The 27196-nt window shown below is 35.4% G+C and overlaps 1 protein-coding gene across 1 annotated transcript in view; it reads right to left on the reverse strand.

Moving 5' to 3' along the window:
* Positions 1–27196, reverse strand: part of Mettl2 (methyltransferase-like protein) — a 43128-nt gene that overhangs the window by 15623 nt on the left and 309 nt on the right. Inside the window, exons 2-4 of the mRNA XM_090380899.1 lie at positions 23074–23165; positions 17511–17779; positions 2248–2297 (exon numbers count right to left, since the gene is read on the reverse strand). Coding sequence (XP_090237025.1) covers positions 2248–2297; positions 17511–17779; positions 23074–23165 — 411 coding nt within the window. The remainder of the gene's footprint in view (positions 1–2247; positions 2298–17510; positions 17780–23073; positions 23166–27196) is intronic.

Genomic DNA, 27196 nt, shown 5'->3' on the forward strand with positions numbered 1-27196 from the left:
CTATGATAGCATGTCATTATGTCATTGCATTAAATGGCTTTTAAAGAATGAAATCTTTGAAACTAAACTTAACGCCACTGAATTAGCTACGTGGAAATCCTTCAGAGCTGTCGTTAGCGGGTTTTCAGGGAATAAAAAAGAAGAGAACTATAAAGAGTTGATTGAAGAATTGTTGCATAAATATCAAAAGTTAGGATGCCGAATGTGGCTGAATACACTTCCTACATTCGCACCTGGACTGCTTTCTGGATAACTTGGGATCTCTGTCAGTGACAAGCAGGGGGAACGATTCCAAAAGATATCCACACTATAGAGCAGAGGTATCAAGGGATGATGGGATCCAGCAATGATAGGTGACTATTGTTGGTCTCTGATAAGGGAGGACTAGTCTGCTCACAAGAGGGAAAAATAACTGTAAGTAGTATGAGTTTCTTTTGCCTCCAGTTTTGTGGGTTAATTGATTATGTAAATTCGAATAGGTGTTTATAAAGTTTAAATGTTATTTTTTGTCCATTTGGAATGTTTACTGGTCATCATTTTTATTTCAAGCAAATTAATTTACAAAAAAGTAGTCAAGTATATTTAGTTAAGTGGAAATTCACAATTTTTGGAAAAAAGGAACTTGAAAACATCATGTGCTACAAACTTTACTGTCATTTTCGTTTTCAGCACATGTGATTTAGTCAAAATCAGTTGATTTCATTGATGTTATCAAAAAAAAAGTTTAAAATTGTTGGCTAGTGTTATTCTTAACCTGGCAATGATGTGCAATTCAGAGTTGCAAAAATAGTAGCACACCATCTAACAGGTGCTAATTTTCTTTTTAATTTTTGGAAAATGTTTTGGTTTTTTGAATTCACTTATAAAGCTGAATTATGTGGCTGTTCTACTGTGATATTATGAATATTTCATGTTTTCCGACTGGTGTGCAATACCAGTAACTTTTCAATTTTTTAATAAAAATGAATGAAATATTTAAAAAATGCCATTTTTTATTATTAAAAAAAAATTAATTCTGCTGAAAATTAAAACAAAAAGTTTGAGACATATCTATTGGTCCCATCCATTTTCCACTGAAAAGACCATTAAGTGCACAAAAGTTTAAACAAGCACATTTACCTATATATTTCTGCTTATTATATGCACAAATACTTCTAAAGATAATTTAAAAATAGTGAATGGAAGCAAATGAATGCAAGATTATTCAATCACTTCCACTGGCAATTTTTATTTTAAAATTAATTTCAAAGCCGTGCACTGTAAGTGTCACATTTGAAATAAATTTTGAAACAATCTGAAAACTGTTGTCATCCTAGCCCATATAACTCTTCAAGAATATAGTTGCAAAGCGTGGTTTAGAACTTGATAGTGTTTATTCTCTCTATGAAAACTGTGGAGGGGAGAGGAGAGAGAGGAGGAAAAAAAAAGAAAAAAAAAAAAGCTTTTAGGAAATCAGTAAAAGTTCAATTATATTTAGGAAGATAGAAAAATTTTCAGATTTTTAATCATTAATTAAAAGGTAATGTGGGCATGTTATTTTTGAGAGGCATCCACCAGGTCTTGCAGCACTGCTTCAGGGTTAAAAAGGAAAATGGCAACAAAGGGAAAAATACATTATTACATGTAAAAGTCGCATTTACTAGAAATATCAACATGAAAAAAGAACAATGTTAATACTGCTAGCATTAATGACAGTATTATCAATGGAGAATTTAAATGCCTGATCAGAACTTTTTTTTTTTTTTATATAAGTTAACAAAAGTGAGTCAAAATTTCATCTATCAAAACAATTAGAAGATATATTCAGCCCATTCATGTCAATAATATCCTATTCAAGTAATAATTTGCAGTCTAAAATTCACCTTTAAAATTATGAAGCTAAAACCAAGGTTACAGTTTCATAATTTTAAAGATGAAATTTGGCAATGATAATAAATATTTTGTCAGTGGACCAGGTATTAAGTATATATCAGATACAGGAGAGGTAAGTATTAAGCCAAATACATGCTCAGTCTCTTATGGCCAAGGTAAAGGATGTGACAGTGGTAGGCTAGAGCAGAAAGCAGTTTCACCTAAAACTGCAGCCAAAGCTATCACTACCTACTCTAGTAAAATTTACTTTCACTCTCGAAACATGCTGATATTTTATAACAAAATTTTAAGAGCAAAAAGTTTATTCATAACACTTCAATATAGTTTTGTGCAGTAATCACTTAATTTGAACTAAAGATTGCTAACTTTACTTACTTATTGGTCTCTAATATTGGAAAAACAGTATTTCCAGCACCACAACCGACCTGAAATAACCATTCATCAGTTTATTGAACTGCTCAAAATATTATACTGTACATATATCAATATACTATCAAAAGTCATTGGAGACTGTAGGAAACTGTGACTAAGAAATAGGTAAAAATTTGGCCTGCAAGGGTGATCAGTAGTTAGCACGAAATTCATTTTAAAAAAATACACAGCACAATGAGCATCAGAAAGATGCTAACAGAGTTTATTTCAGAGGGGAACAATAGCTGGATGTCATTTGGATAAAATGACTGTTTATACTATAGTCTAAGGAATTAAACATTTCCAGGCTGACAATTAGTGACATGCTAAAGAAATGGAAACACAGAGATGAAATTGATCTGCCACTTCTCAATTTCCATTTAAAGAAATGACCAGGTTGGCATAAAATACCAATTGTCAAAATCTGATGCATCTCTGGATGGATAGTTACCTCATCTTATCATCAATCCAAGAAAATCTGAGCCCAGACAAACCTGTAAGTGTTTTCCTGGGGCACAAAGAGAGCTAACTGCTGTGAATTTTCATGCAAGAGCTGATAACTCTGATAAAAACAAATGCATTCCATTGTTTGGCATGGTGCAAGGCACACTGAGCCTAAACTGTGGATTAATGGAAATCATTCCCATCGAACAAAAAGTGATGCTACACACTCCTCCAGTCTGATGGCATGTCTGGGTATGGAATGCCCAAAAAATGCTATCTGAGCATGCCTCCCCACTGTGAAGTGTGGAGGTGCCATGGTCTGGGGTTTCTTGTGGTATGAAACTAACCATTGTGACCAGTGGATTTAGTCTGTACCACAAGAAAGTGACCTCAACCCAACTGAACATCTTTGGATGAACTGAAATGTAGAATGAGGGAAAGGTCAAGGTAGTATGGAGCACAATATTGCCTACTTTCTACCAGAAATTATGCAAAAGAATGATAACTACAATTGTCCCATGACTTTTGTTAGAATAATTTATGTCAAGTAATAAATAATATGTCAAGTAATAAAATAATAAATAATAAGTAACTGATTTGAAATTATTGTTTTTCTAAAACTTTTGATTTAAATTTAGTAATATAGCATTATTTTGTGATTTTCTGATTAATCTGGTGTATTTATTCTTTACTCGGCCTTGTAATTGCATAAAAGTATCGGTAAGGGTATCAAATCCATGTGTTACAAGTTGCAGCTCCGCTGAACGAGAAATTTTTTAGCCATATTTAGCCGCTTTATTGACCAATTGTTACATCAAATTATTTTCTATAAGTAGCTTATAGACCTAGTCAGGATCCTTAGTTTATTCTGAATTGAGACAGCGAGATTTGGAAGTTAATTAATACTTAAGTGTCCGTAGATTTACTGTTCGTAACTCGCCGCCATTGTTATACGACACAAAGTTATATCCCGAACTAGATAGCGTAAGCTTAGTATAGTATAGTATAATGTAATATAGTTAATTAATCAGTAAAATCTATTAATCTTGTTAAACTTAATTTCAATTAAATTGTACTTTTAACTAAATAAATATAACGACTGATTACAAACGTAACATAATTAATTACTACATAACTTGATACGGAAGTTATATAAACGGAACTCGTAGATAATACTCAGTACTGAAAAATATATATAGCGTTATAACTGTGTTGGGATACATGTTTAGGGTTATAATTTTGTACTGAAATTGAAATTTTATTGAAATTAAATCGAAATCATGACTCAGACCAGAGCAGCAAAGCAAAAGGCTCAAGCTAATGGGAGTGCTGTGGCTCAGGGGAGAACTGAGGGGGGCAGTTGCCCTCTGAATCACAGCCTTTTAAAATGCACTGCTTGCATGATGTTTGTGGAGCAATTGAGTACGGCACATGATATTGCCATGGGGGATGTCTTTGTGTGTGCGCGATGTAAGGAGTGTATCGAAATCAGGCGACAACTCAGCATTGTTATGGGCCTATATGAGAGCTTGAAGGACAGGAAGGATGCCCTCGAAGGATCTAAATTGAGGGGCCCATCAAGCTCTCAGCTGCCCACATCAACACCAGAGCTTGCACTTGGTCCTCATGCAACACAGTGGCAACCCCCAAGGCAGAATGCACTGGTCCCACAGGAACTAGTAGTTGTTGGTGACTCTATTTTCAGGGAAATGGGGAACATGCTTTGTAAAAAGGATAAGTGGAACAGGACCAGGGTATGTCTACCAGGGGCAAAGGTTGATGACGTTGAGCAGATATCATCTTTTAAGGACACAAAAGGTGATATAGTTGTACACGTTGGCACTAATGATATTAAGAGTAGAAGACCAGAAGAACTGTACAGGTCACTGTTGAAAAAAAGCCGTGAATTAGAGTTGAATTTGAAAGTGTCTGCAATTCTGCCTAGACACAATAGGAGGGAGTATATGATGAAAGCTTGTCGATCAATTCGGCCCTGGAAAAATTGTGCAAGGCTCAAGGGGTAAATTTTTTTCAGCCTGTTCCGTACTTGTTAACAGGAGAGACTGCTTCTATAGGGATGGAATACACTTAAATAAAAAGGGTGCAAGAATATTTGCTGATGCTATCGAGGCAGTGTTAGGTGGGTTGGAAAACTGCTAGCTTGGGGGGATACGAGGACAAATACATTAACAGTAGCCAATGGCAGAGGTGAAAGTGATTCTTCCACTGCTTCTATTGGAATGAGCAGCAGCCTGGAAAACAAGATGCAGGATATTTCAGAGACTGCTGGGAGTCATTGCGGTACAAGTAAACACATGGGTTGTGTTAGGGTAGCTAAGAATAGGAACAGGTGCATGTATACTTGCGTGTACACCAATGCTAGGAGTTTGGTAAATAAATTTGATGAATTTGAGGTATTGCTCAAAACATCAAAGGCAGATATTGTTGGGATATCAGAGATGTGGTGTCACACAGATATAAGGAATGCAGAACTGGAATTTGGGGAGTACAACATCTACAGAAAGGATAGATGGGATAGGAAGGGAGGAGGGGTTATGCTTTAGTTAAGAAACACATAAAATCCAAGGAAGTGAAGCCAGTCGACATCGCTGGACAGTACAGTGTCGAGTCAGTTTGGTGTGACATAAGCATTGGGAGATCAAAATTGAGAGTAGGAGTGTGCTATAGGCCAAATGACGCTGATGAGCAAAATAAGAAACTGAACAGTGAAACAGAGTGGGCCAGTAAATCACAGAGTCTTCTAATGGGGGATTTTAATTTTCCAGATATTGACTGGAATTTGTGGATTGGTCACTCACACACTAGCAAGGCTTTTGTGGATTTATTGGATGATTGTTTTCTACATCAGCATGTTCGGGAGGCAACTAGAGGGAGTAATACTCTTGATTTGATTATCAGTAGTGATTCTTCATGCATTAAGAATCTGCAGATAAAGGAACCACTAGGTGGCAGTGATCACAGTGTGCTGAAGTGGGATTTACTTAAAGAGGTAACTACCATCAGGGGTAAAGGAAAGGGTTTTTGTTTTCGTAAAGGCGACTACGATGGTCTGAGACAGTATTTAAATTCTATACAGTGGAACCAACTGATGATGTTACCAACAGCAAATTCAAAATGGGAAGCATTCAAAGAACTTATCTTGGAAGCTACTAGGCTTTACATACCAACTAAGAAATATTGTTCAAGGTTTAGGCCTAAATGGATGTCAGATGAACTAATGAGACATATGGCAGAGAAGAAAAATGCATGGGGTACATATAAATTAACATGTGACACAGAAGCCTATGATAGATATAAGCTGGTCTGTAACCAAGTTACAAAGAAGGTTAGGCACGCGAAGGTGGATTACGAGAAATCTTTGGCAAAGGGTGCAAAGAAAAACAGCAAAGAGTTCTTTACTTATGTAAACTCTAGAAGGAAGGGGATGAATCAGATTGGTCCACTTGATTTCGCTGGTTCAACTGTTGATGATCCTGCTCAGGTAGCTAATAAACTAAATGAATATTTTGCATCGACATTCACACATATGAGGAGTTATTCAGGAAGGGGAATGCCAGAGGTGTATTGAACTCTGGCAGTAAGTTAAATAATCTTGTAATTACAGAGTAAAGTGGAGGAGAAATTGTTGAAGATAAACACAAGAAAGGCACCTGGGGTGGATGAAATCTATCCAGTTATATTAAAGGAGGCAGCAAAGGAAGTAAGCAAACCCTTAGCCATAATTATGAGAACTTCCTTGGACTCAGGGGAGGTACCCATGGACTGGAGATGTGCAAATGTGACCTCAATTCACAAAGGAGGATCAAAGGCTGACACAAGTAATTATAGACCTGTAAGTTTAACTTCTGTTCCAGGAAAATTAATGGAGGCACTGATTAAAGAAGCACTGCAGGATCATCCAGACAAGACTTCAGTTATAGCTCAGACACAACATAGTTTTGTTAAGGGAAAGTCTTGCCTGACCAATTTGACTGGATACTATGATGCGGTCAAAAAGGAACTGGATGCAGGGAATAACTTTGATATCATATATTTGGATCTTAGAAAGGCTTTTGATACTGTTGCACATGGAAGACCACACAAATTGGAGCAGTGTGGCATTTAAGGCAAATTGCTGCTATGGATAAAGGGATGGCTGAGGTAGAGAAGACAGAGAGTGGTAATCAATGGACACTGCTCATCGTGGACTATTGTTATTAGTGGAGTCCCTCAGGGTTCAGTGTTGGGTCCATTATTGTTTTCTGTATTTATAAATGATATTGATGATGGTATATCAAGCTTAATGTCCAAGTTTGCAGACGATACAAAGGTTGGCAGGGTTGTTAAGGACACTACTGTCGCTATGCTGCTGCAATAGGATCTGGAAAGGTTGACCAGATGGGCTGAGAGGTAGCAAATGAAGTTTAACATTGACAAATGTAAAGTACTACATATGGGAAGCAGTAACCCCAGAGTGACATATCAACTCTGAGGTATTACACTGACAGTGGTAGACAACGAAAAGGACCTGAGGGTAATTGTGCAGGCAGATATGAAGTTCTCTGAACAGTGCAGACGGGCTGCAAGAGCAGCTCATGGTGTCTTGTCAATGATATACAGGAATTTTTCTAGCAGCGATAAGGAGGTGATTATTCCCTTGTATAAAGCATTGGTCTGGCCACACCTTGAGTACTGTATACAGGTCTGGAGGCCTCATTTCAAGAAGGATGTAGAGCTGCTGGAACGAGTACAGAGAAGGGTAACAAGATTAGTGAATGGAACAAAGGGTTGCTCTAACGAAGAAAGGCTTAATTTTGCGAATTACAGTGTTTGGAGACTAGGCACTGGCGAGGTGATCTGAGAGAGGTGTATAAAGTCTTGAATGGTTTGAGCATGCTCAATGGCGATGGGATTCTTCCTCTTGCTCAGAATAATCACCTGAGAGGGCATAAATTCAGATTGAGGAAAGACAGAAGTAGGATAGATGTGCGGAAATTTGCTTTAGCCAGCGGATAGTTGGTTGGTGGAATAGACTTCCATCCCTTGTTGTGGAAGTTGATAGCCCAAATAAATTTAAGGATCAGCTGGACAGGTATTTCGAATGAACGGAGGGGTGAAATGGAAGTGTTTTTTTTTGGCTGATGCTGCATAAGCTTGCTTTCTTGCATCAAATGCCTCTACTAATGCTAATAAGTTATTTGTTTCCAAGTTAACACTATGCATATCTGGCAACTTTCAAATTTCAAAAATCAAGAGAATTCACAGCTTTTATTGGAGAATATTAGTTTTTTGTTGACCTATTATGCAATTTTTAAAAATCTGGAAAAATGCAAGTAAAAGTTTCTCAAAAAGCACATTTTAAAATAAATGAGAATTGCAATACATGCTTCAATGTAAATCAGACCTAACTGTCATGTTGCATTATTGTATTAATATCAGAATGGCTGACAATGTTACAAAGAAGCAAAATTTTCAGAATATATAAAAATAAATAAATAAACACATTTCCCATTATCAAATGCTGACCATATATCTCACCCAAAATCCCACTAAGCTGTTGCTTCTTCCACTTGGGAGAAGGAAGGAAAAGCATTGTTAGAAAATTTATTTCAAATAACCACAACATACTGTCCAAATGTAATCTCTGTGAGGTATAGCTTTTCATTACTAAGATTTTCTTATTGTTAGGAGAGACGTGCAAGGTGCACATCTCTCCTAACAGTAAGAAAATATCTGCTAGTTCATTTTACTCATCCCATTTCAGAGCCTTATATATCTCAATCAATTCTTCAGAAAGGCATTTATTCCCAAGCTTCCCATTATGCATTCAATATGTAATAGTCCAAGCCAGGGGCCCCAACATGGAGAGCTATTTTGAGTGGCTCACAGAGCCATCCCAAGCGTTTCTTGAATGCTTAGAGTTCTCCTTAAAGGTAATGACTTTCTTTCAAATGGGAAAGGATAAAAAAGGGGCAGGTTGAATAGAAAGGATATTTGAGGAAGTCCAAGAAAATGTGCAAAGTTTTTTTTAATACAACCCATGGAGAGATAAGAAAGAAAACTCAAAGTAATTTCTATTTTCATAATCTAGTCATGGTGGCTAACGAGGCATTTTTAATGTGGCTCACAGTTGATTACCTTCTAAGCTGTTCTTCAGAGGGATAATGATTAATTCTTTCCACTCTGATCACCCTTCTCTGAACTATCTCTAGAAGTTCTATTTCTTTTTAGGTATGTCTTACAGTTCTTGATATAATATTCTAAAGGTGGTTTCGCTATGTCTTGTATAGAGGAATAATGATATCCTATCTGTTTGCAAAGGTAAACACTGTATAGTGAACTTCATGTCTGACTGAGAGTTTTTTTTTTGTCCCAGACTGCATTTAGCTCCTCTCCTTGGTCTTTAAATTACTTTATATTTTGCAAGACTTTATATTTAGCAGGATTAAACTCATTTAGCTTGGTTTTGGCCATTAACCACTAGTCAAACTCTGACAGCTTCCTCAATATTCCTCATTTGCTATGCAAGTTCACTCTAAAGAATGCCCACTGTGACTACCCTTGTCTGCTGATATCTAGCTAGTGGTTGATTCACCCGAGGCTCTGCCCTCTAATCCCAAATTGCACTCTAGTTCATACAGTAGTCACAGATACCATGAATGCATATATATCATTAAGAAAACACAACACAAGGATCATGCAAAGATGGATGAATAAAGACCAGCCTGCCAGTTTAACAGGGCAGAAAAAGATGGCATGGGAGAGTTACAGGATGATGAAAACCAATGTCCACAACAGTTGATCTGTAATAGTAACATGAAATGGTTCAGATAGGTAAAGACTGATTACACCAGGTTACAAATTTTCATAAGGGTTCTGTTTATCTGCATTTCTTGGTGTATTTTTTAATTTTTGTTGTGTGGATTGTTTTGTATGTGCATTTCTTGGTGTATTTTTTAATCTTTGTTGTGTGGATTGTGTTATATGTAGAAATTTGTCAGGCGATTTAAGGTTAATATTAATTGTTAGTATGAAAAGAGAAAAAAAAAAACAAGGTAATATGCTTATGTTATTACAACAATAAAAACATATTTGTGTTGATTGTTGTAATTAAAACCTGTGGTAATGTCATTTGTTTTTTGAAGCAAAGTTGCTTGACAAACAATGGAATTTGCAGCTTACATGTGAATAGTAGATAGCTGTTTGTTATTTGGTTTTTAGGAGCATTAGCAACTAAGGCCATATTGCTCCAGGATATGCGGTGGTCATTCCCTGAATGACCTTTCCGCATCCTCCGTATTTGGTGGTGATGGGCTCGAACCCCGGTCTAATCAAGAAGCGTGTGCTATGCACTGCTGCTCCTTCCCACCTGGCTACGGAGGCGCCCATAGTAGATAGCATATTGTCAGAGCATCATCATACATATGAAGAGGATAGAGTTTATGAAGAGGATAGAGAAACAAAGCTTCAATGGAGATAGCTTAGATTTAATTAAGTTTGAAAAAAAATAAATAATAAATAATAATAAATAAATAAACACAGTGATAAAACTGATAGTTGGGCTAAAAAGTTTTGTTTATTAATTGTGACAGTTTACATGGAAGAAGTTTGATGCTGATTTTCCTCTGAGTTGCAATATTACTAAAACAAGCTAGAACTTTGGCTAACAGGATGCAAAGGAAATTATTTCATTCATTTAGATGACAAAAGGGCCTCGTAAAATTAAGCTGACATTCTGCTCTTTCCAAAGCATAATGGAGCATAAAGGTATATCCATTTAAATTAGAAATCTCCAAGAAACGCCTTTTCACACACTCATTTATAGTTTGGTGAGATACTAGATTTCAGAACAGATTTTAAAGTATTTATTTGCCAAAGACACATTTGTTGAACCCAATTTGAAGAGACTCAATTTATACTTCAATATCTCTTTTAATGTGTCTTGTGTTCTTTATTCAAAACTACAAGGAAAGCACAGACACTGTAAACAGAATAAAGACCTGCTTGAAAATTTGCGGCAAAGGTTGTGTAGATAAAATATATTAAAGTAGCACTGCTTAATTTTCAGCACTCACCTCTTGATGAATCTGCTTGGATGTGATAAGATTATAGATGCCACATAGTTAATAAGAATGAGAGACTTACTTGTACTAAATTATTACTGAAGTTGTGTTCAATTTAAATTTTAAAAATTAAAACATGAAATTAAACCCATTAAAGTATACACATAAGAAAGGGAATATACATTCCATTTCACAGTTGACAATTAAAATCGTAAAGGTGGGAATAACCTTGAATAGATTAATTATTAATGAAAAGCCAATAGTTGTGCATGAGCAACTTTCGATATTCGTCTTCAGTTAGCTTTCTGAGAAGAGGAATGCGAACGTTATTAATAAGAAGAGCTATTACCCGATATGTAATTCAGAGCACGTGAGAACTTTATTTGTGCCAAAAAGTCCCAAATAGGGGAGAGGTTAATTGGGAGTTTTGCGTTTAATACGCTCAATGACGTGTGTCGACGAAACCATTCAATAACTAAAACTTCATTTTGTAGAATTTTATAATTAAATTCCAATTTAATTATAGTAATAGCTGAATCAATCAGTGGATTACGATTGTGGGAATGAACATGCTATGTTAACTCTGTACTACATGGGTTAGACTTAAAACTATTAAAATGATAAGTCGCACGCACGTATTAGAGATTTTGGAAGTACCAAATTTAGTTGTGGTGCTCCCAATATAACAGGCATTACAGTCAATTTGGCATTGAATTAGATATATAATATTATTATAATCCTGTGTAGTGTATTTGTGTGTTGTTCTATATGTACTGAATTTGGAACCTAGTTTATTATATGACGAAAAAACTATGGTTATATTTGTGTTTGCAAAGACATGCCGAAGACATTTCATGAATTGCCTGTGGTAAGGGAGAATGACTTGGGTTCCTAGTTTCCCATCATGATGATTGTTGCATGATGATTGACGTGGGTTATTAATTCTGTTATTAACCTTGACAGTGGTATTATTTATCAACCGTAGTGGATACTTCCTATCTAAGAATTTTTCTGCGAGGTATTTATGTTCAAAGCCAAAATCATCCTGTGTATAACTATATTTAACGGCATTATGGATCTGGTTAAAAAGAACCACTTCTTTAATGTATAGGGGATGATGCGAATGAAAATGTAGAAATTTACCCATGTGTGTTTTTTTCCTGTACATCCTGGTACCTAATCTAGTGCCCACTTTATAAATGATGGGAAGGCTTAAGAAATTGATTAAATTACCTATTTCCATTTTGAGGGTAAACTTTAGTCTCTCGTATATTGTGTTGAATGTGTTAAGCAATATATCGATAGTTTCCGTGTCACCAATTAGAAGAATGTCATCTAGTACTTCCAAAATCTTTAATACCATTTTAATAGTTTTAAGTCTAACCTATCTAGTACGGAGTTAACACAGCATGTTCATTCCCACAATCATAATCCACTGATTGATTCAGCTATTACTATAATTAAATTGGAATCTAATTATAAAATTCTCCAAAATGAAGAATTTTCCAATTCTCCAATAGTTATTGAATGGTTTCATCGACACGTCACTGAACGTATTAAACACAAAACTCCCAATCAACCTCTCCCCTATTTTGGACTTGGCACAAATAAAGTTCCCACGTGCTTTGAATTGCATCTCGGGTAATAGCTCTTCTTATTAGTAATGTTCACATTCCTCTTCTCACAAACCTAACTGAAGACGAATATCAAAAGTTGCTCGTGCACAACTATTGTCTTTTCATTAATAATTAATCTATTCAAGGTTATTCCTACCTTTATGATTTTAATTGTCAACCGTGAAATGGAATGTACATTCCCTTTCTTGTGCGTATATTTTAATGGGTTTAATTAATTTCATGTTTTAATTTTTAAAATTTAAATTGAACCACGACTTCAGTAATGATTTAGTACAAGTAAGTCTCTCATTATTATTAACTATGTGCCTTCTATAATCTCATCACATCCAAGCAGATTCATCAAGAGATGAGTGCTGAAAATTAAGTGGTGCTACTTTAATATATTTAGTCATTATAACACAGCACATAAGAAGTCCTTAAACTTACAGTTAGGTTGTGTAGATTTAAAAAGGCCTGCCCACCTCTTTTCATCTGGTTCACTTCACTTACCAGCTGATGAACAAGATATTGTGAATGTGAATGCCTCATTCAAAATTACTACTACTTATGTTTGGGCAGCACTTTGAAATAAAGTAGAAGTATACCACTTTATTTAAAGCATTCGAATTATACTTCATTCAATATTTCTTGTTTCTAAAATGAGAGTACAAAAATAATGAACTGCAACACATGGTCACCAAACAAACTGAACTAAAATTCAAGCATTATACCCAATAGTGTTGCTTTATTACCCTGTGGGAACTAATCATAATTAGTCTAAATAATTAACTTTGGCAAAGCTACTTTCATTCTGGCTCAATTCATCACACAAACACATAAATTAAAAGCATTAAAACAACACTGTAGCTTTACTGTCATGGCATATCCTTAAATAACATCAGCAGGATCATGACACATGTTACTGCAGGAGCATAGGAATTATCCTCCACATGTGCATGGAGGCTGGAAATGGCTTGGGAGCATGCCATGCAGAACCATTTATCCCATCCAAGAATTACAGTTTCAAAGAGACAGTGAATACAGACTATCTCTATTGATGGCATTATGTTCTGAAGAACAAATCTTCAAGCTCTCAAGCCATTTCTGGTTCCAATACCTATGCAAATGATCAACAATGGTATCATTGCCTGGAGAAATTTAGTGGTTCTCCTCCTAGAAGTGTTCAGCTACAACAGATTTTCATAGTCTGTGGTCTCTATTGCTCTAGTCTGTTCCCCCATATGATAAATTATAATATGTCACACTGAATTAAGCAAGAAGAGTTGAATGATTTAGTTTGTGATTTAAAAAAAACCACTTATTAACTCCTTGGTTCTATGTTACAACAGAAGAATTTACAATTACAGTATATCGAAAAATCACAAAATGTTTTAAAAATATTTCCTTATGGCAGACAGTATGTGTTTTGGTAAAGATATTAGTGGTTTTCTGAATGACTTGTCATAACACAATATTAACAAACGGCATATACTTATTGATGCCTCAAAATTAAGTTTAAAAGCAGTTTTGCTGCACAATGGAAATGCATTTACATCAGTTCCTCTACTTCAAGCTATTGGCTTGAAAGAAACATATAAAAGTATATCAAATTTCCTGAGTGCAATAAAGTCCACGACTTCGCTTGGAACATCCATAGTGACCTTAAGGCGACTGTATTACTCACTGGTCTACAGGGAGATTTCACAAAATACTACTGTTTTCTGTTTGTGGGACAGTTGTGCAATAGAAAAATATTATGCAGCAGTGGGAAAAGAGAGAATTTTTACCAGGCAGGGAGAAGTAATATAAAATGTTTCACTGATTAAACAAGAAAAAAAAGTTCTATTTTTGCTTATAAAGTTTTGATTAAAAAGAAACTCTCAAAGATGATGTATTTGAAACAAAGCTACAGGATACTGAACTAGAAGCTTGGCAATCATTTAAGGCAGTTCTGCATGGATTTCTTGGGAAAAAGTAAGAAGATAATTATGAATCGCTGGTGTCAATTTTACTGCAATATTATGGATTGCAGAAAAGTCTTAAAAATATTAATTTTCTTCATCCTACAGACCTGGAGAGTACCAGTTTTTAGATAAATAATATAAATATAAAAAGTAAAATAACAATAATATTAATTGAGACAAGAAATCACTTTATATAACACACACACACACACACACACACACACACACACACACACACACACACACACACACACACACACACACACACACACACACACACACACACACACACGAGTCCTGATTAACTGAGATTACACATTATCCGAGGTGAATTGTTCGAAAAGTTGTATATACTTTGATAACAAAGACAACAGTATGTAGTTCGGTACAGAGTTCTGCATTATCCGAGGTGAATTGTCAAAAAATGGTATAAACTTTGTCATCAAAGACAACAGTACATAATTCAGTCAACTGGTGTGAGCGGGAACTCACACCAGCTGACTGTTGAGCTGTGCTGATCTTTTATGTTTGTTGATTTTGTGACTTTTTACTCTAATTTTAAAGATTTAATAAAAACGATATAAAGATTTATTAAAAAAGAAATAAAGAAGATTTTAAAATTTTACTCTCTAATTTCCAATTTTATTTGTCATGTTTCATCTATGTTATTAGGGTTAGTGTAAGAACTATGAGTGGAAAATGGAAGCATGTTGTTGTGTCTTTAGATATGAAGTTGAATGCAATCAAATGCTTGGATCAAGGATAAATAATAAAAAAAAAAAAAGTGGCTAGTGACTTAGGTGTTGAAAAATGATGTTCACAAAAAGCATCTGTATGTGATAGCAAAAATTTGAATAGAAAAACAATGAAGAAAGGAGAATTTGAACAAATTTCTGAAACTTTTTTGGTGGTTCACACAGATGAGAAACAAAATAAGCACAATTTCTGGAATGATTTTACATGCTAAGACCTTAGAATTTCATAAGCATTTTAACGAAGGGGAAGAACAATTTACCGCAAGCATTAGTTGATTGGAAAAAAGGTTTGGAGTTAGAAATGTGAACATCACTGGAGAAAAATTATCAGCTAGTACAGAAGAAATACATTTACTGCTAAATTAGCAAAAATTATTCAAGAAGAAAATTTGGAACAAATTTACAGTTGTGATGAAACAAGCCTGAATTATACAATGCTCCCATCCAAAACACTTGCAGCTAGGAAAGAAAAATCAGCTGCTGGTTATAAATGAAGCAAGGAGAGAATGATGATACTGGCATGTTCAAATTCATTAGGGGGTCATAAGCTTAAACTAACTCTCGTTGGAAAGTCAGAGTACCCTTAAGTTTTAAAAAATGTAAAATGTTTTCCTGTTAACTATGCAAATAAAAAAAAAAAAAAACATGCATGGATGGATTCAAGTTTGTTTAAAATTTTGAAAGTTTAAAAGTTTGTTTGTTTCACAAAGGATTTGTCCCTAGCACAAAAAATATTTGAACCAAAAGAAACTTCTCCATAAAGCACTTTTAATTTTAGACAATGCTCCATCCCATCCAGAAGAAAGTGAACTAGTTTTGGTGACATCAGAGGTCTGTTTTTGCCACCTAATGTGACATCCCTTCTTCAACCTCTAGATCAAGGTGTTTTGGAGACTTTGAAACACAACTATAGGCAATGTCTCTTAAAATGTCTACTTCAAAATCTTGAAAACAGGCAAAAATTTTATGCTTCCAAAATGAAGCCAACGAGAACAAGATGGCAAATGAAGATGAAAGAGCTAAAGAAACCCTTTTAGAACTAGCCAATAACCTTCCTGTTTCAGACACTCTTAATACAGAGAATATTAAAGAGTGGATGAATTCTGATGAGCAGCTGGAAATGAATGATGGCATGATCATAAAGCTTGTTGACAAACAAAATGATGAAAGTGAAGATGATAATGAAGAGTGCACAAAAATGACACACACAGAACATCTAAATGCTATTGAGTCAGCTTTACAGTATATTGTACAGCAGGAGGATACCACACACCTGCCGATGTTTTGTTACTTAGGCGCTTACAAAACATAGCAGCTAAAAAAGCGAGGCACTTCTACAAAACAGAAACCCATTAAGGAATTTTTTATATAATATTAAGGTGTAGTGCTAATGACTGTATTTTTTTTTTTTTTTTTTTTTTTAATTTTTGAAATTTTTGTAATAAAGCAGTTGTAAATAAAATTAAGTGTTTTATTGTATAAGATAAAAGTCATTATGTTCAATAAGTAGGTCTAACCTGAAAATATAGTGTACATCATCACATTAATGTATTCAAATCCAGTTAATTTAATAATAACATTCCGTGTTACCTGAGATTTTGATTATCTGAGGTTCCCACAGTCCACATTACCTCGGATAATTAGGACTCTGCTGTATATATACAAATGTATATATATATATATATATATATTGACAATAACAACCCCCCAACCAAGTCTGCAGAAGTGTGTATTAACAGGATGAAAAATCCAGAATTACTCACAGAGGAAACCCCACACTCTCTGTGATCAGCTTTAACTAAGCCTTAATGAAGAGGACTAGAAATTCCTCCAGTCATCGGCAAGACACTGAAACCAGAACTCCTCAACAGGCGGCAGACAGCATATATTATGTTCATTAGGCATCACATAAATAATAACAATAACCAGGGTCACATAAATAATAACAATAACCAAGACAATAAACCATTTTATATAATAAATAAATATAAAACAAAGAGTAAATAATTTCTGTAGTGACAGCAGCTGCTAGCAAGAAATGTAGCTATTTACATTTTGCTGAATTGAATATAGCAGCAAAAAGAAGGAATCAACAGAACCACATTAGGGAGTACTTTGTCTATAAGCATGCTTCACACTTAACTACATAAACAAATTCTAAAGCTACTGTAGTTTGAGCATTTAGAAAGCCAGACAGACGAAGAACCACTAATCGTCAACTGCAATTTAATACAAACCAGATATTTTTGAAGGAAGGGTGGATTAAGCCCTTGTGCTGCTGAGTTAAGAGGATCATGGAATTTTGATCAAAAGATCTTGGATAAATTGTAATTCTAAATTAAATTCTATTGATACCCAAATATTGCATCATACACGTTAACCTACCTCTAAAATTTTTAATGATGGTTCAGAACACTGACCACAATTTTTATTACAAGGTTCTCCATTATTGCACGCAGTAGAAAGACATTTTGTATCCCCAGAATTATGAATCCTGTTAGGCTCTGCTATGCAATCATCATAAGGAACATTGGAACTACAGGGAGCTAGCTCAGGAAATTCTGTGAACAGCCAGTGCCGATCTTTGAAGAAGCGATTATTATGAATACAATAAAATTTATCCCACTGTATATTAGCTTCCTTTTCTAATTTTTCTAAAAGAAAAAAAAAAAAAAAAATTGAAGCAAGCAAATTTGAATTAATAACAAGCATCTTTTAATGAAGATTTTGAAAATTTTCACACATTTTAATCATTAATAATACAAATTTATTTGTTTCCTAAGAAAGCAATGGAGAGCACTATATAGGGTGATTATAAATAACGTATAGTCAATTTGTTATAAATAAGCAAATGCTTGTTACTATAAACAAATACTTGTTGAGATCTGCTGTTTTCACTTGCAAATGACAGATATATATATATATATATATATATATATATATATATATATATATATATATATATATATATATATACTAGACATAAAACAGAAACATCAGTCTCATAATCTCTCCCATTTTCCAATTTAAAAATCAAACTATGCAAAATTTCAAACTGTGCATGCGCATATATTTCTGTTTATGTATATAAATATCATTAAAAAAAGTAGAAAACATTATGTATATTCAATACTGAGTTACTTCTATTTCCAGACTTATTTCAAAATTTATTTCAAATTAAAAACTTTAAAATTACTTATCTTGCTACCAAAAGAGTAGCAGTTATCTTCAGAGAATACTGGGTTTTAGTGTTATCTTTATGCTGTGAAAGCAATAAATCTTTCAAAAAAAAAAAAAAAAAAAAAAACCCAAAAAAACTAGGGTCTGACGGTAAATTTATTGATCTAGTGATAGAGGAAAAACAAGTAACTTGAAACTTTAATCAAACAAAGCATCAGCACGTGTCTGGTACCAAGACATTCATCAAGCAAAATCCAAATAGCTACAAAATTGGTGGTTGGGGGCACCTGACATTTCTCAGCCAAATTTCTATATAAAAATCATAAGGACATTACTACAGAAACTATTTCAATAAAATAGGAAGGTAGAAAAAATTTCAAAAATTTAATCATTGATTAACAGTTAATGTGGGCACTTCATTTTCAAGGGAGTGTTAGGTGCCCTGCCGCCACTGCCTAATTAATCAATCTCATTAATCAACTGAAATCAAGTATTAATGGTTGATTTCAAGTTGTTTAGTTCTTAACTTAATAAATACTTTGTGATCGAGGTGATATGATAAGGACTAGATCCCTCAAATTCATCTCTATAGCTGGGTTTAGAAGTTATTGAAATGTTATATTAAAGTTTTTTTTGGTCACCAAGGGCTTATGATTCCTAATTTGATCAGACTCCAGTGGATGAATTCCTTATTTATATAATTTTTATTCTGTGCTGTCTCACTTCACTCCATTTTATGTTACAAATTAGGGGCACTTTGAGAGCATTATCTGCACAACAAAGTCTCAGTCAGCAATGTGCATTTTCGTGTTTTCGAAATATATACAGTTGGACCTTTCTTTAATGAACTTCAACATAGCGAATTTTTCTATGTAGTGAATGTTTTTGATTTCACCCTGGTCATTACATTAAAATAATTTCCATACAAGGAAGGAAATTTCCATATAACAAAATAATTTCAACAGACCCGGGTATGCATTTCTCACACCTCGGCCCTTTAGGCAATAGAGCTGATGCTGTAGAAAGCACAAATTAAGAGCTAAAAGGATTAAGAATTAAGAGCTAAAACATTTTACAATTTAGTGGTGTCTGTAAAATCCTGCAGGAGGAAACTGGCCAACCACGGCTCGGGATAGAAAAAGATGGAAGGTTTTGGGAGAGGCCTTTGCCCAGCAGAAGTAAAACCTATACATCCTAAATACTACTGTACCGAGAAGTCGTGCTGGTCAACTGCTACCTATGTGTCCACAGCCGTTGGCAAAGATTAAGGCATATTCCCGACACAGACATCGGGTCTGATCAACCTGTTTTCTACTGTAAACATCCTATTAGGAGAGAGTGATTTTCCTTCATCCTGGAAATTCATCTGTTGTTTCGAAGAAATGAGTCATCCACACTTTCATTAAATTCATCTGTCTCTGTTTACACGGTAGGTACAAGTGGTTCCTAATTTCAGCTTTGTTTTAAATGCTGTGCAAGTAACCTTACAGTGTCTAAGAGGAAATCCTTGAGTGTAGTGTAAAAAAGTGGAAGTGCTTAATAGTGTAGATCGGGGTGTTAAAAAAAAAAAAGGTAAAACTTTAGAACATGGTTCCCTTTCCAAAATGGCGGCGAGAAGGCAGTGATTGACATGCCTAATTCGCTACGGTAGTGCTAGTTAGGGTGTTTATCCCCCACTTGCCACTGTTTTAAAATTGGGAACTGGTTTTCTACTTTAAAACAACAGGAGGAGGGATAAACACCCTAAGGATGAGGCAGTCTGGAGAGGGGACTCTATTCTAAAGATCAACCAAAAAAACAAAAAAAAAATGCTGTAAAATTTGATATTCCTGCCAGTAATGTGTTAACCATTCTGAAAAACTGTGTTTCAATTTTCAAACTGTTTGAGGAAACGGGACCCAGTCAGAAGCGTGCAAAATTATGCCTGTATAAAGAGGTTTTTAAGTGGATGAAGTTGATTCGAGACCAAGATGTGCCAATATCAGGGCCATTAATAAAAGAAAAGGCTATGGAGAACATATCTTTTCTGGGGCATAAAACATTCCAAGCCAGTTCTGGTTGGCTTGACAAATTTAAAGAGTGCCATGGCCTACTCGAAAGTTATTTTGTTTTGTAACTCCACTTTCATCAGAAAGTGGAGTTACAATCGAAGAAGACTATACCCATTGGAAAGAAACAGTTTTTTAAAAAAAATTTTGAACAGTGGATTTTAAATTTTGATAGAAAGATGAAAGAAAACAGAAAAATCAGGTTGATTGTTGATAACTGCACTGCCCACCTTCACTTGGTAATTTCGAAGCTTACAAGCGTGAAGCTTGTTTTATTCCCTCTGAATACCTCATCAAAACTGCAGCCAATGGCCAAGGATTTGAAAATGCACTACCGAAGGTGCATACTGAAAAATATTATACTAAGAATAGAAACCAACCAACCTATAGATTCTGTTATAGATTTGCAGTTGTGTATATCAAAGCAGGCAGAAGTGTGGAGTCAAGATGTGACGGAAACAACGATTAAGAATTGATCTGCAAAAGCAGGTTTTGATAAAAAGCCAATTAACAGGGATGAACTACTACAAGACATTGAGCAATCTTGGGAAGAGTTCCAAGTGAGGTTTGATCAGTGGAGAAATTGTTCTTGATGAATTTTTAGGAGTTGATAATGATGTCATAGTAGCTGAATATCCAAGTGATTCCAATATTTTGGAGAGTATTTAAAGAAATAGTGACAATATTGACGATGAATTGGATGAAAAATGAGGGCAATATTAAACCTTCCAAACATGGAATGTTGGCAGCATTTGAAATTTTGCGTAGAGGCCTTCAGCAGGAAGAAAATGTAATAGAAAATATATTTGAGTGTTTAAACAAATGCAAACATTTTTATGAACAATGTACAGTAGAATTCGGTGTACAAATATATTGTAGAATAGCTGAATTCTCACCTTATGCTTGCTTTAAATGGCTATTATTTAGCCAAGTCACCCCATACGTTTTGTCCACTACTGTATGTGTAGTGAGAAATTCGATGCCATGACTATCAGTCTTCTTTAGTTTACTAGGTGAAGGACAGGAAATGTAATCCTATCTGATCTTTGTTAAGTGGGCCACAACACAGTGAATTGAATGTTATTCTATCAGCTGTAGACCAAATCTTCTTCAGAGGAGCGAGTAATGCATTTCCAAAATAGACTTCAAGGTGAAATATGAATCTCATAGCTGCTAGTTAATTGCATTAAGCAGTTCCTATGCAGGAAATCAGGCCTCTGAGCCCAGCGGACACCAGCTGGGATATTTGGTACTTTTATCCCGCCTAGATGTGAGATTCATTTTTCACAGCGATGAGGTTTGTTTTGGGCATATTTTGTCCCTGACTAACAATACCTGTGAAACTAGTCACCCATTAATGAGCACCCTAGCCAATGAGAATATGGTGTAGGCATAGAGAGGGGGGGGGCTATATATTCAGGTGGGTGACAAAGGACAGGACTTTTAGCTTTAGCTCAGCTTAGGGACTATAGTTATTGTGGTCGTGGTCAGATTCTTGACTAGCTGAAGATTAACCCAGAGACCGAGAACCCTTCAACTGCCCATTCCTCGCCTTGTCCTTTAATCGAAGAATTGTTCATGACAGAAATCTACCCTATTGACTTATGAAATTGTTCTCCTTGTATTATCAGAAGTATTATTCCCAGAGATACTTCTGATAATACAATGCTGAAGCTCCCTGTAGAACTCAGTTTTTTTTTTTTTTTTTGGTAGTTGTTGGCGCATCAGCTTCTGTGGCCATAATGCACCTCCCAAGGTTTTTGCAGTACTTTGATCCAAGCCCGAGGCGGGATTCAAACCCGCGACCTTTAGGTTGCCAAGCAGGCACTTTACCCACCCGGCTAGCCCGGTCGGCGTAGAACTCAGTAGGACCAGAGAGGTACAGACACAGAACCAGTTTCAGTTGATCCAGACAGTTATTTACTGGTAAGTTCTACTTGTTTTTACCCTCATTTTTAGTACATAAGCATCCCTCCTCCTTAGAACATTCTCTGATGTAACATTACTTCATAGTACTCGCCAATTAGAATCTAACATAATGAGTCAATTGTTATACATAGAAGTGGTACAGCACTTCTAATTACCTATATACTTATACTCTTCTAAGACGTGAATTGGATCATAGAGTACGAGCAGTCCCCAAGACACGAAGAACATGAACCTATTGTAATACTGGCACTTACTACATATTGTATAGTGAACAGTATTTTATTTTTGGAGAGTCCATCGTAAAGTGATTTGATCATACAGTGAACCAATCATAAAGCGAGTCAACTGTACTTCCGTTTCCGCATAGAGATAACTTGAAATTTTATTAAAAAAAAAATTGTTTTAATTGAATAATTTCTATTCGTTCAATTTTAATGAAATTTAAGACAGCTTGACAAATCTCTTGGAGAGATCTAAATATAAAATATAAAATTTCATCAAAATCCAATTGGAAGTCAAGTTTTTATATGAGGAGTGAACAGACAGGTGAAGACAATAGGTGTTTGCACATATGTGAATGCACCTAAAAAGAGAGTAGGAGACTTGTTTTGTTTTTGTTTAAACCTGCAGACCTTATTTTAATCAGCACGAACATGCAGATGAGCAAGGTGCTACTATATTTGCTGAAAATATGGTAGAAACAGATTTCTAAATTATGTATTATGATGGTTCATTCGGATACAGAATCACAATTTAAATATCTCATAACAAAAAAGATTGGCGAAACTCACCTTGTTTTGCTTCTGCAACTACACAAGCAGAATTTTTTTCTACTTTCTCCCTAGCCTGTTTCTCTTGAGTTTCATCCCATTCAATATGATCCCTGAAAATACATGCAATTCTCAATATATCAATATATATATATAAATATCTATTGTAAGAACACAGTATAACCATGAAACCATTGATTTTTTTTGATTGATTGGTTGATTAAAAACTGGAAACTGGTTTTTGATCAACCAGAAATTAGAAAGGCACATTTTCTGCTTTTAGCTAAGAAATCAGAAAGTTGGTAATGCTATTAAGGAATGAAATAGTGTAGTATGTACAACATGACAAAACATGGCAATACCATTGTATCATATCCTCTTAGGCCGTGTGGTAACATATAATTAAATTTAGAAAGAATTATGCCTCAAATAAGAGCAGAAAAGCAAAAAGTTCAAAGTAGTGAGAATACAGTGGTCTGAGAGAGAGAGCCCAGGCCAATGTATTCAATGGTGGTTCTCTTGTGAATCGTTGCTACATGTGTTGTACAAATTGTTGCCTATTTGTGGACTTCTCTGTAGTGGGACATGATACAGCCAAAGAGGATGTTTTTGTTCTTTCATTGCAGAGTGTCAGGAGCTTAAGCACCAAGTGAGCATTCTGATAGGCTTATATAAGGGTTTGAGGAACAGGGATTGATGCCCTCAAATGAATTAAAGAGAGGGACCCTTCAAAAACTCAGCTGTCCAGCACAATGCGGGAGGCCACACGCAAGCGACACAAAACACAGAGAGATCCTCCATAGTAGATGTGCTAGTCCCAAGGGAGGTAGCTGTTGTCGGTGAATCTACTGTTAGAGTAATAGGAAACAATCTGTAAGGCGGAATAAGACCATGGATAAGATTTTGTCTGCCAGGGACAAAACTGATATACATTGGTACTAGTGATATTAATCAATCAGTATGCACAAAAAGAATTGTTCTTCCTTGTATGGGGCCACTTAGACCCCACACACCCATATCTGAAAAATCAGCAAAAAATAATTCGAAATTGTTCTTTTTTTGGTGTCACTTATTTTCAATCTTTTCTGAACACAACTGTAAAAATTCCATTTTTTTATATTAAAAACAATATTTTAATTAATTTTTGAAATTAAAAAAAATTAAAACTCCTTATAGATCTGTCAGCAAGGAAAATGCAAATTTTAAAAATCATGTGCTTCAATGATTGCCAACGATTAAATGCCAGCCTGATGGTAATGGGGCCACCCACTGCACGAAACATTCAGTACCTGTCAACAGTTTGATTCCGGATGATGCTTGAATGTCATGAAGCTAAAGAGCGTTACCAAATGGAGGAAAACATGTGGCAGTAAAGCCAGCTTATTATCAATAACCGTGATAGATGCCAATCAACGTGTGCATATAATTAGGTAGTAGTAGTAGTAGTGGCATGTGATGCAAGAAAACAATTAAATGCCAGCCTGATGGTAATGGGGCCACCCACTGCACGAAACATTCAGTACCTGTCAACAGTTTGATTCCGGATGATGCTTGAATGTCATGAAGCTAAAGAGCGTTACCAAATGGAGGAAAACATGTGGCAGTAAAGCCAGCTTATTATCAATAACCGTGATAGATGCCAATCAACGTGTGCATATAATTAGGTAGTAGTAGTAGTGGCATGTGATGCAAGAAAGCAAGTGTATGAGCTTATGCAGCATCAGCCAAAAAAAAAAAAAAAAATCACCATTCCCTCCAAATGCCTGTCCAGTTCCTCCTTAAATTTATTCAACCTATCAACTTCCCACGTGTAAGACAAACCAAGAAGATATTAGACAGTAATCAGTGCATTATAGCCTAAGTTGCTGATGCACCAACAAATTTAACAACAACAACAACAACTATCAACTTCCACAGTGATAGATGGAAGTTTGTTCCAGCAATTAACCACCCGCTGGCTAAAGGCAAATTTCTGCACATCTATTCTACATCTGTCTTTTCTTAATTTGAATTTATGCCCCCTTAGGTTCGTAATCTGAACAAGTGGAAGGATCCCATCAGAATTCATCAGGTTTAACTTAAATCACTGATTTTTTCTAATTGTGCAAAAAATTGAGAGATTTTTGAAATTTTCAGTGGAGAAATCAAGGAAACATTCAAAAACAGCTATTGTCTGGGGTGTCATTGGCCCTATGAAGCACAGGAAATCTGAGGGTTTACTTAATAAGTACAGAACAATGGGGAGTAAAAAGTTATGAGTCAGGGTAAGGGACTACATTCTTACTGGATACAACACAAGGGAGTACAAGATGAGAGCCTCTTCAATGAGTTTGGCCCTGGAGAAACTATGTAAGGCTCACACGATAGAATTTTTCTCAGTGCAGTCTATGCTTGTTAACAGGAGGAACTATTATTACAAGGATGGGATACACTTAAATAGAAGGGATGCAAGCATATTTGCTGATGCTATCAAGTCCTTAGGTGGATTGAAGAACTGCTGGCTTGGTGGGGAATACGCAGACCAATAGACTAATAAACCTGAAGGCAGAGGTATAAGTGATTCTTGTACTACTGCTATTAGAACATGCAGCAGCCTGGTTTTGGAGATTACAAAGCCTGATAGGGTCCTCCTAGAACAAGCAAATACATGAGTTATGTTAGGATTACTAAAACTAATACATTAAAAATAATAATAATAAGCTAAATGCCAATGGCATCCTTTCTCTTGCTCAGACACTACACGAGAGGACAAATTTAAATTAGGAGAATGACTGAAAGGTAGATGTGCAGAACTTTCTCTTCATTTTGCGGGTAGTTGATTGTTGGAACAAACTCCCATCTACCATTGTGGAGGTGGGTAGTAAAAATTAATTTTAGAAGGAACTAGACAAATTATTAGAGGGGCCAAAGAAAAAATGTGGGAAGTTTTTTTTTTTTCCTTTTGATTGCTGCTACATAAGCTTGTTTCTTTGCATTATTTGCTATTACTAATATTAAACTTCACAGTAAACTAAGGTGAAATTCGCTGATCTCCAGAACATGGGTACACTCTGGTCACCACGTGGGCATGGTCGAAGAATGGAGCGATTGTCTGGTCGAGTTCTGTGATTGGCTGATTACTGGAAATGCATAATTTGCCTTTCTGATTGTTCGCAAATTTGCTTTTGATTTTTCTGATTTTAGCGGGAAATGCAAAATTATCATTTGCATCGTTTAGTCTTTATTGTGCTCGGTTATTGTTTAGTTGTTGCCATCTTGCTGCTCTTGGATATTTTGCTCTTTTTTTTTTTTTGGTAGTTGTTGGCACATAGGCTTCTGTGGCCACAATGCACCTCCCAAGGTTTTTGCAGTACTTTGATCCAAGCCCGAGCCGGGAATTGAACCCATGACCTTTGGGTTGACAGGCAGGCACTTTACCCACCCGGCTAGCATATTTTGCTCTGCTGCTGTATTTTTTGTTTATTTTTATTTGTTATTCTGTGGAGTTTTTTAATTTGTTTTCATGTTTTTTTTTTAGTTATTCCGTGTTGAACCTCAATGGAGTGAGTGACTGTGAAAATGTTGTATGGTTTGGAAAACAAAACCCACCCAGCATGCCAGGACTGATGAGGTGAGTTTTTCTGTATTCAGGTTTTTTGATGATTTGATTGTTGTTGCAGTTATTGTATTAGTTGTTAGTATCAAGTTCTCTTGATAGCAGCAGGGGTGTGGGGGAGGAAGCTCCCAGAAAAAGTAATTACGTATAAGTAATATAAGTAATACTCCAGGTATATTCAACAGAGTATGACAAAGCATGGAACAGAGGCTCAGAGGGTGCATCGAAGCAGGAGGAAACCATTTTGAAAAATTTTTGTAACAAAATGTTCTGTTGTGTTTACTTTTTGTCTTGTTTAATTGCATTACTTATTCTGTTGGACTGCTTATTAATAGTTTGATATAGTTAAACAATAAAATTCCTTCTACCTCACAAACTAAGCGTTTCTAGACCTATGTTTATATGAACTTTTTTTAATGTTTGGTAGATGGGAATATGCCATTAGAATATTTGACACCAATTTAGATACACCCTGTATATGGTGCTGCTGCTGACTTCTGAACAATAAGAGAATCTAAAGCCAGGCTTGCGACAGTTTGGGGCTACAAA

Source organism: Mastigoproctus giganteus, chromosome 1 (assembly GCF_048544385.1).
Source record: "Mastigoproctus giganteus isolate SK-2022 chromosome 1, ASM4854438v1, whole genome shotgun sequence".
NCBI lineage: Eukaryota > Metazoa > Arthropoda > Arachnida > Uropygi > Thelyphonidae > Mastigoproctus > Mastigoproctus giganteus.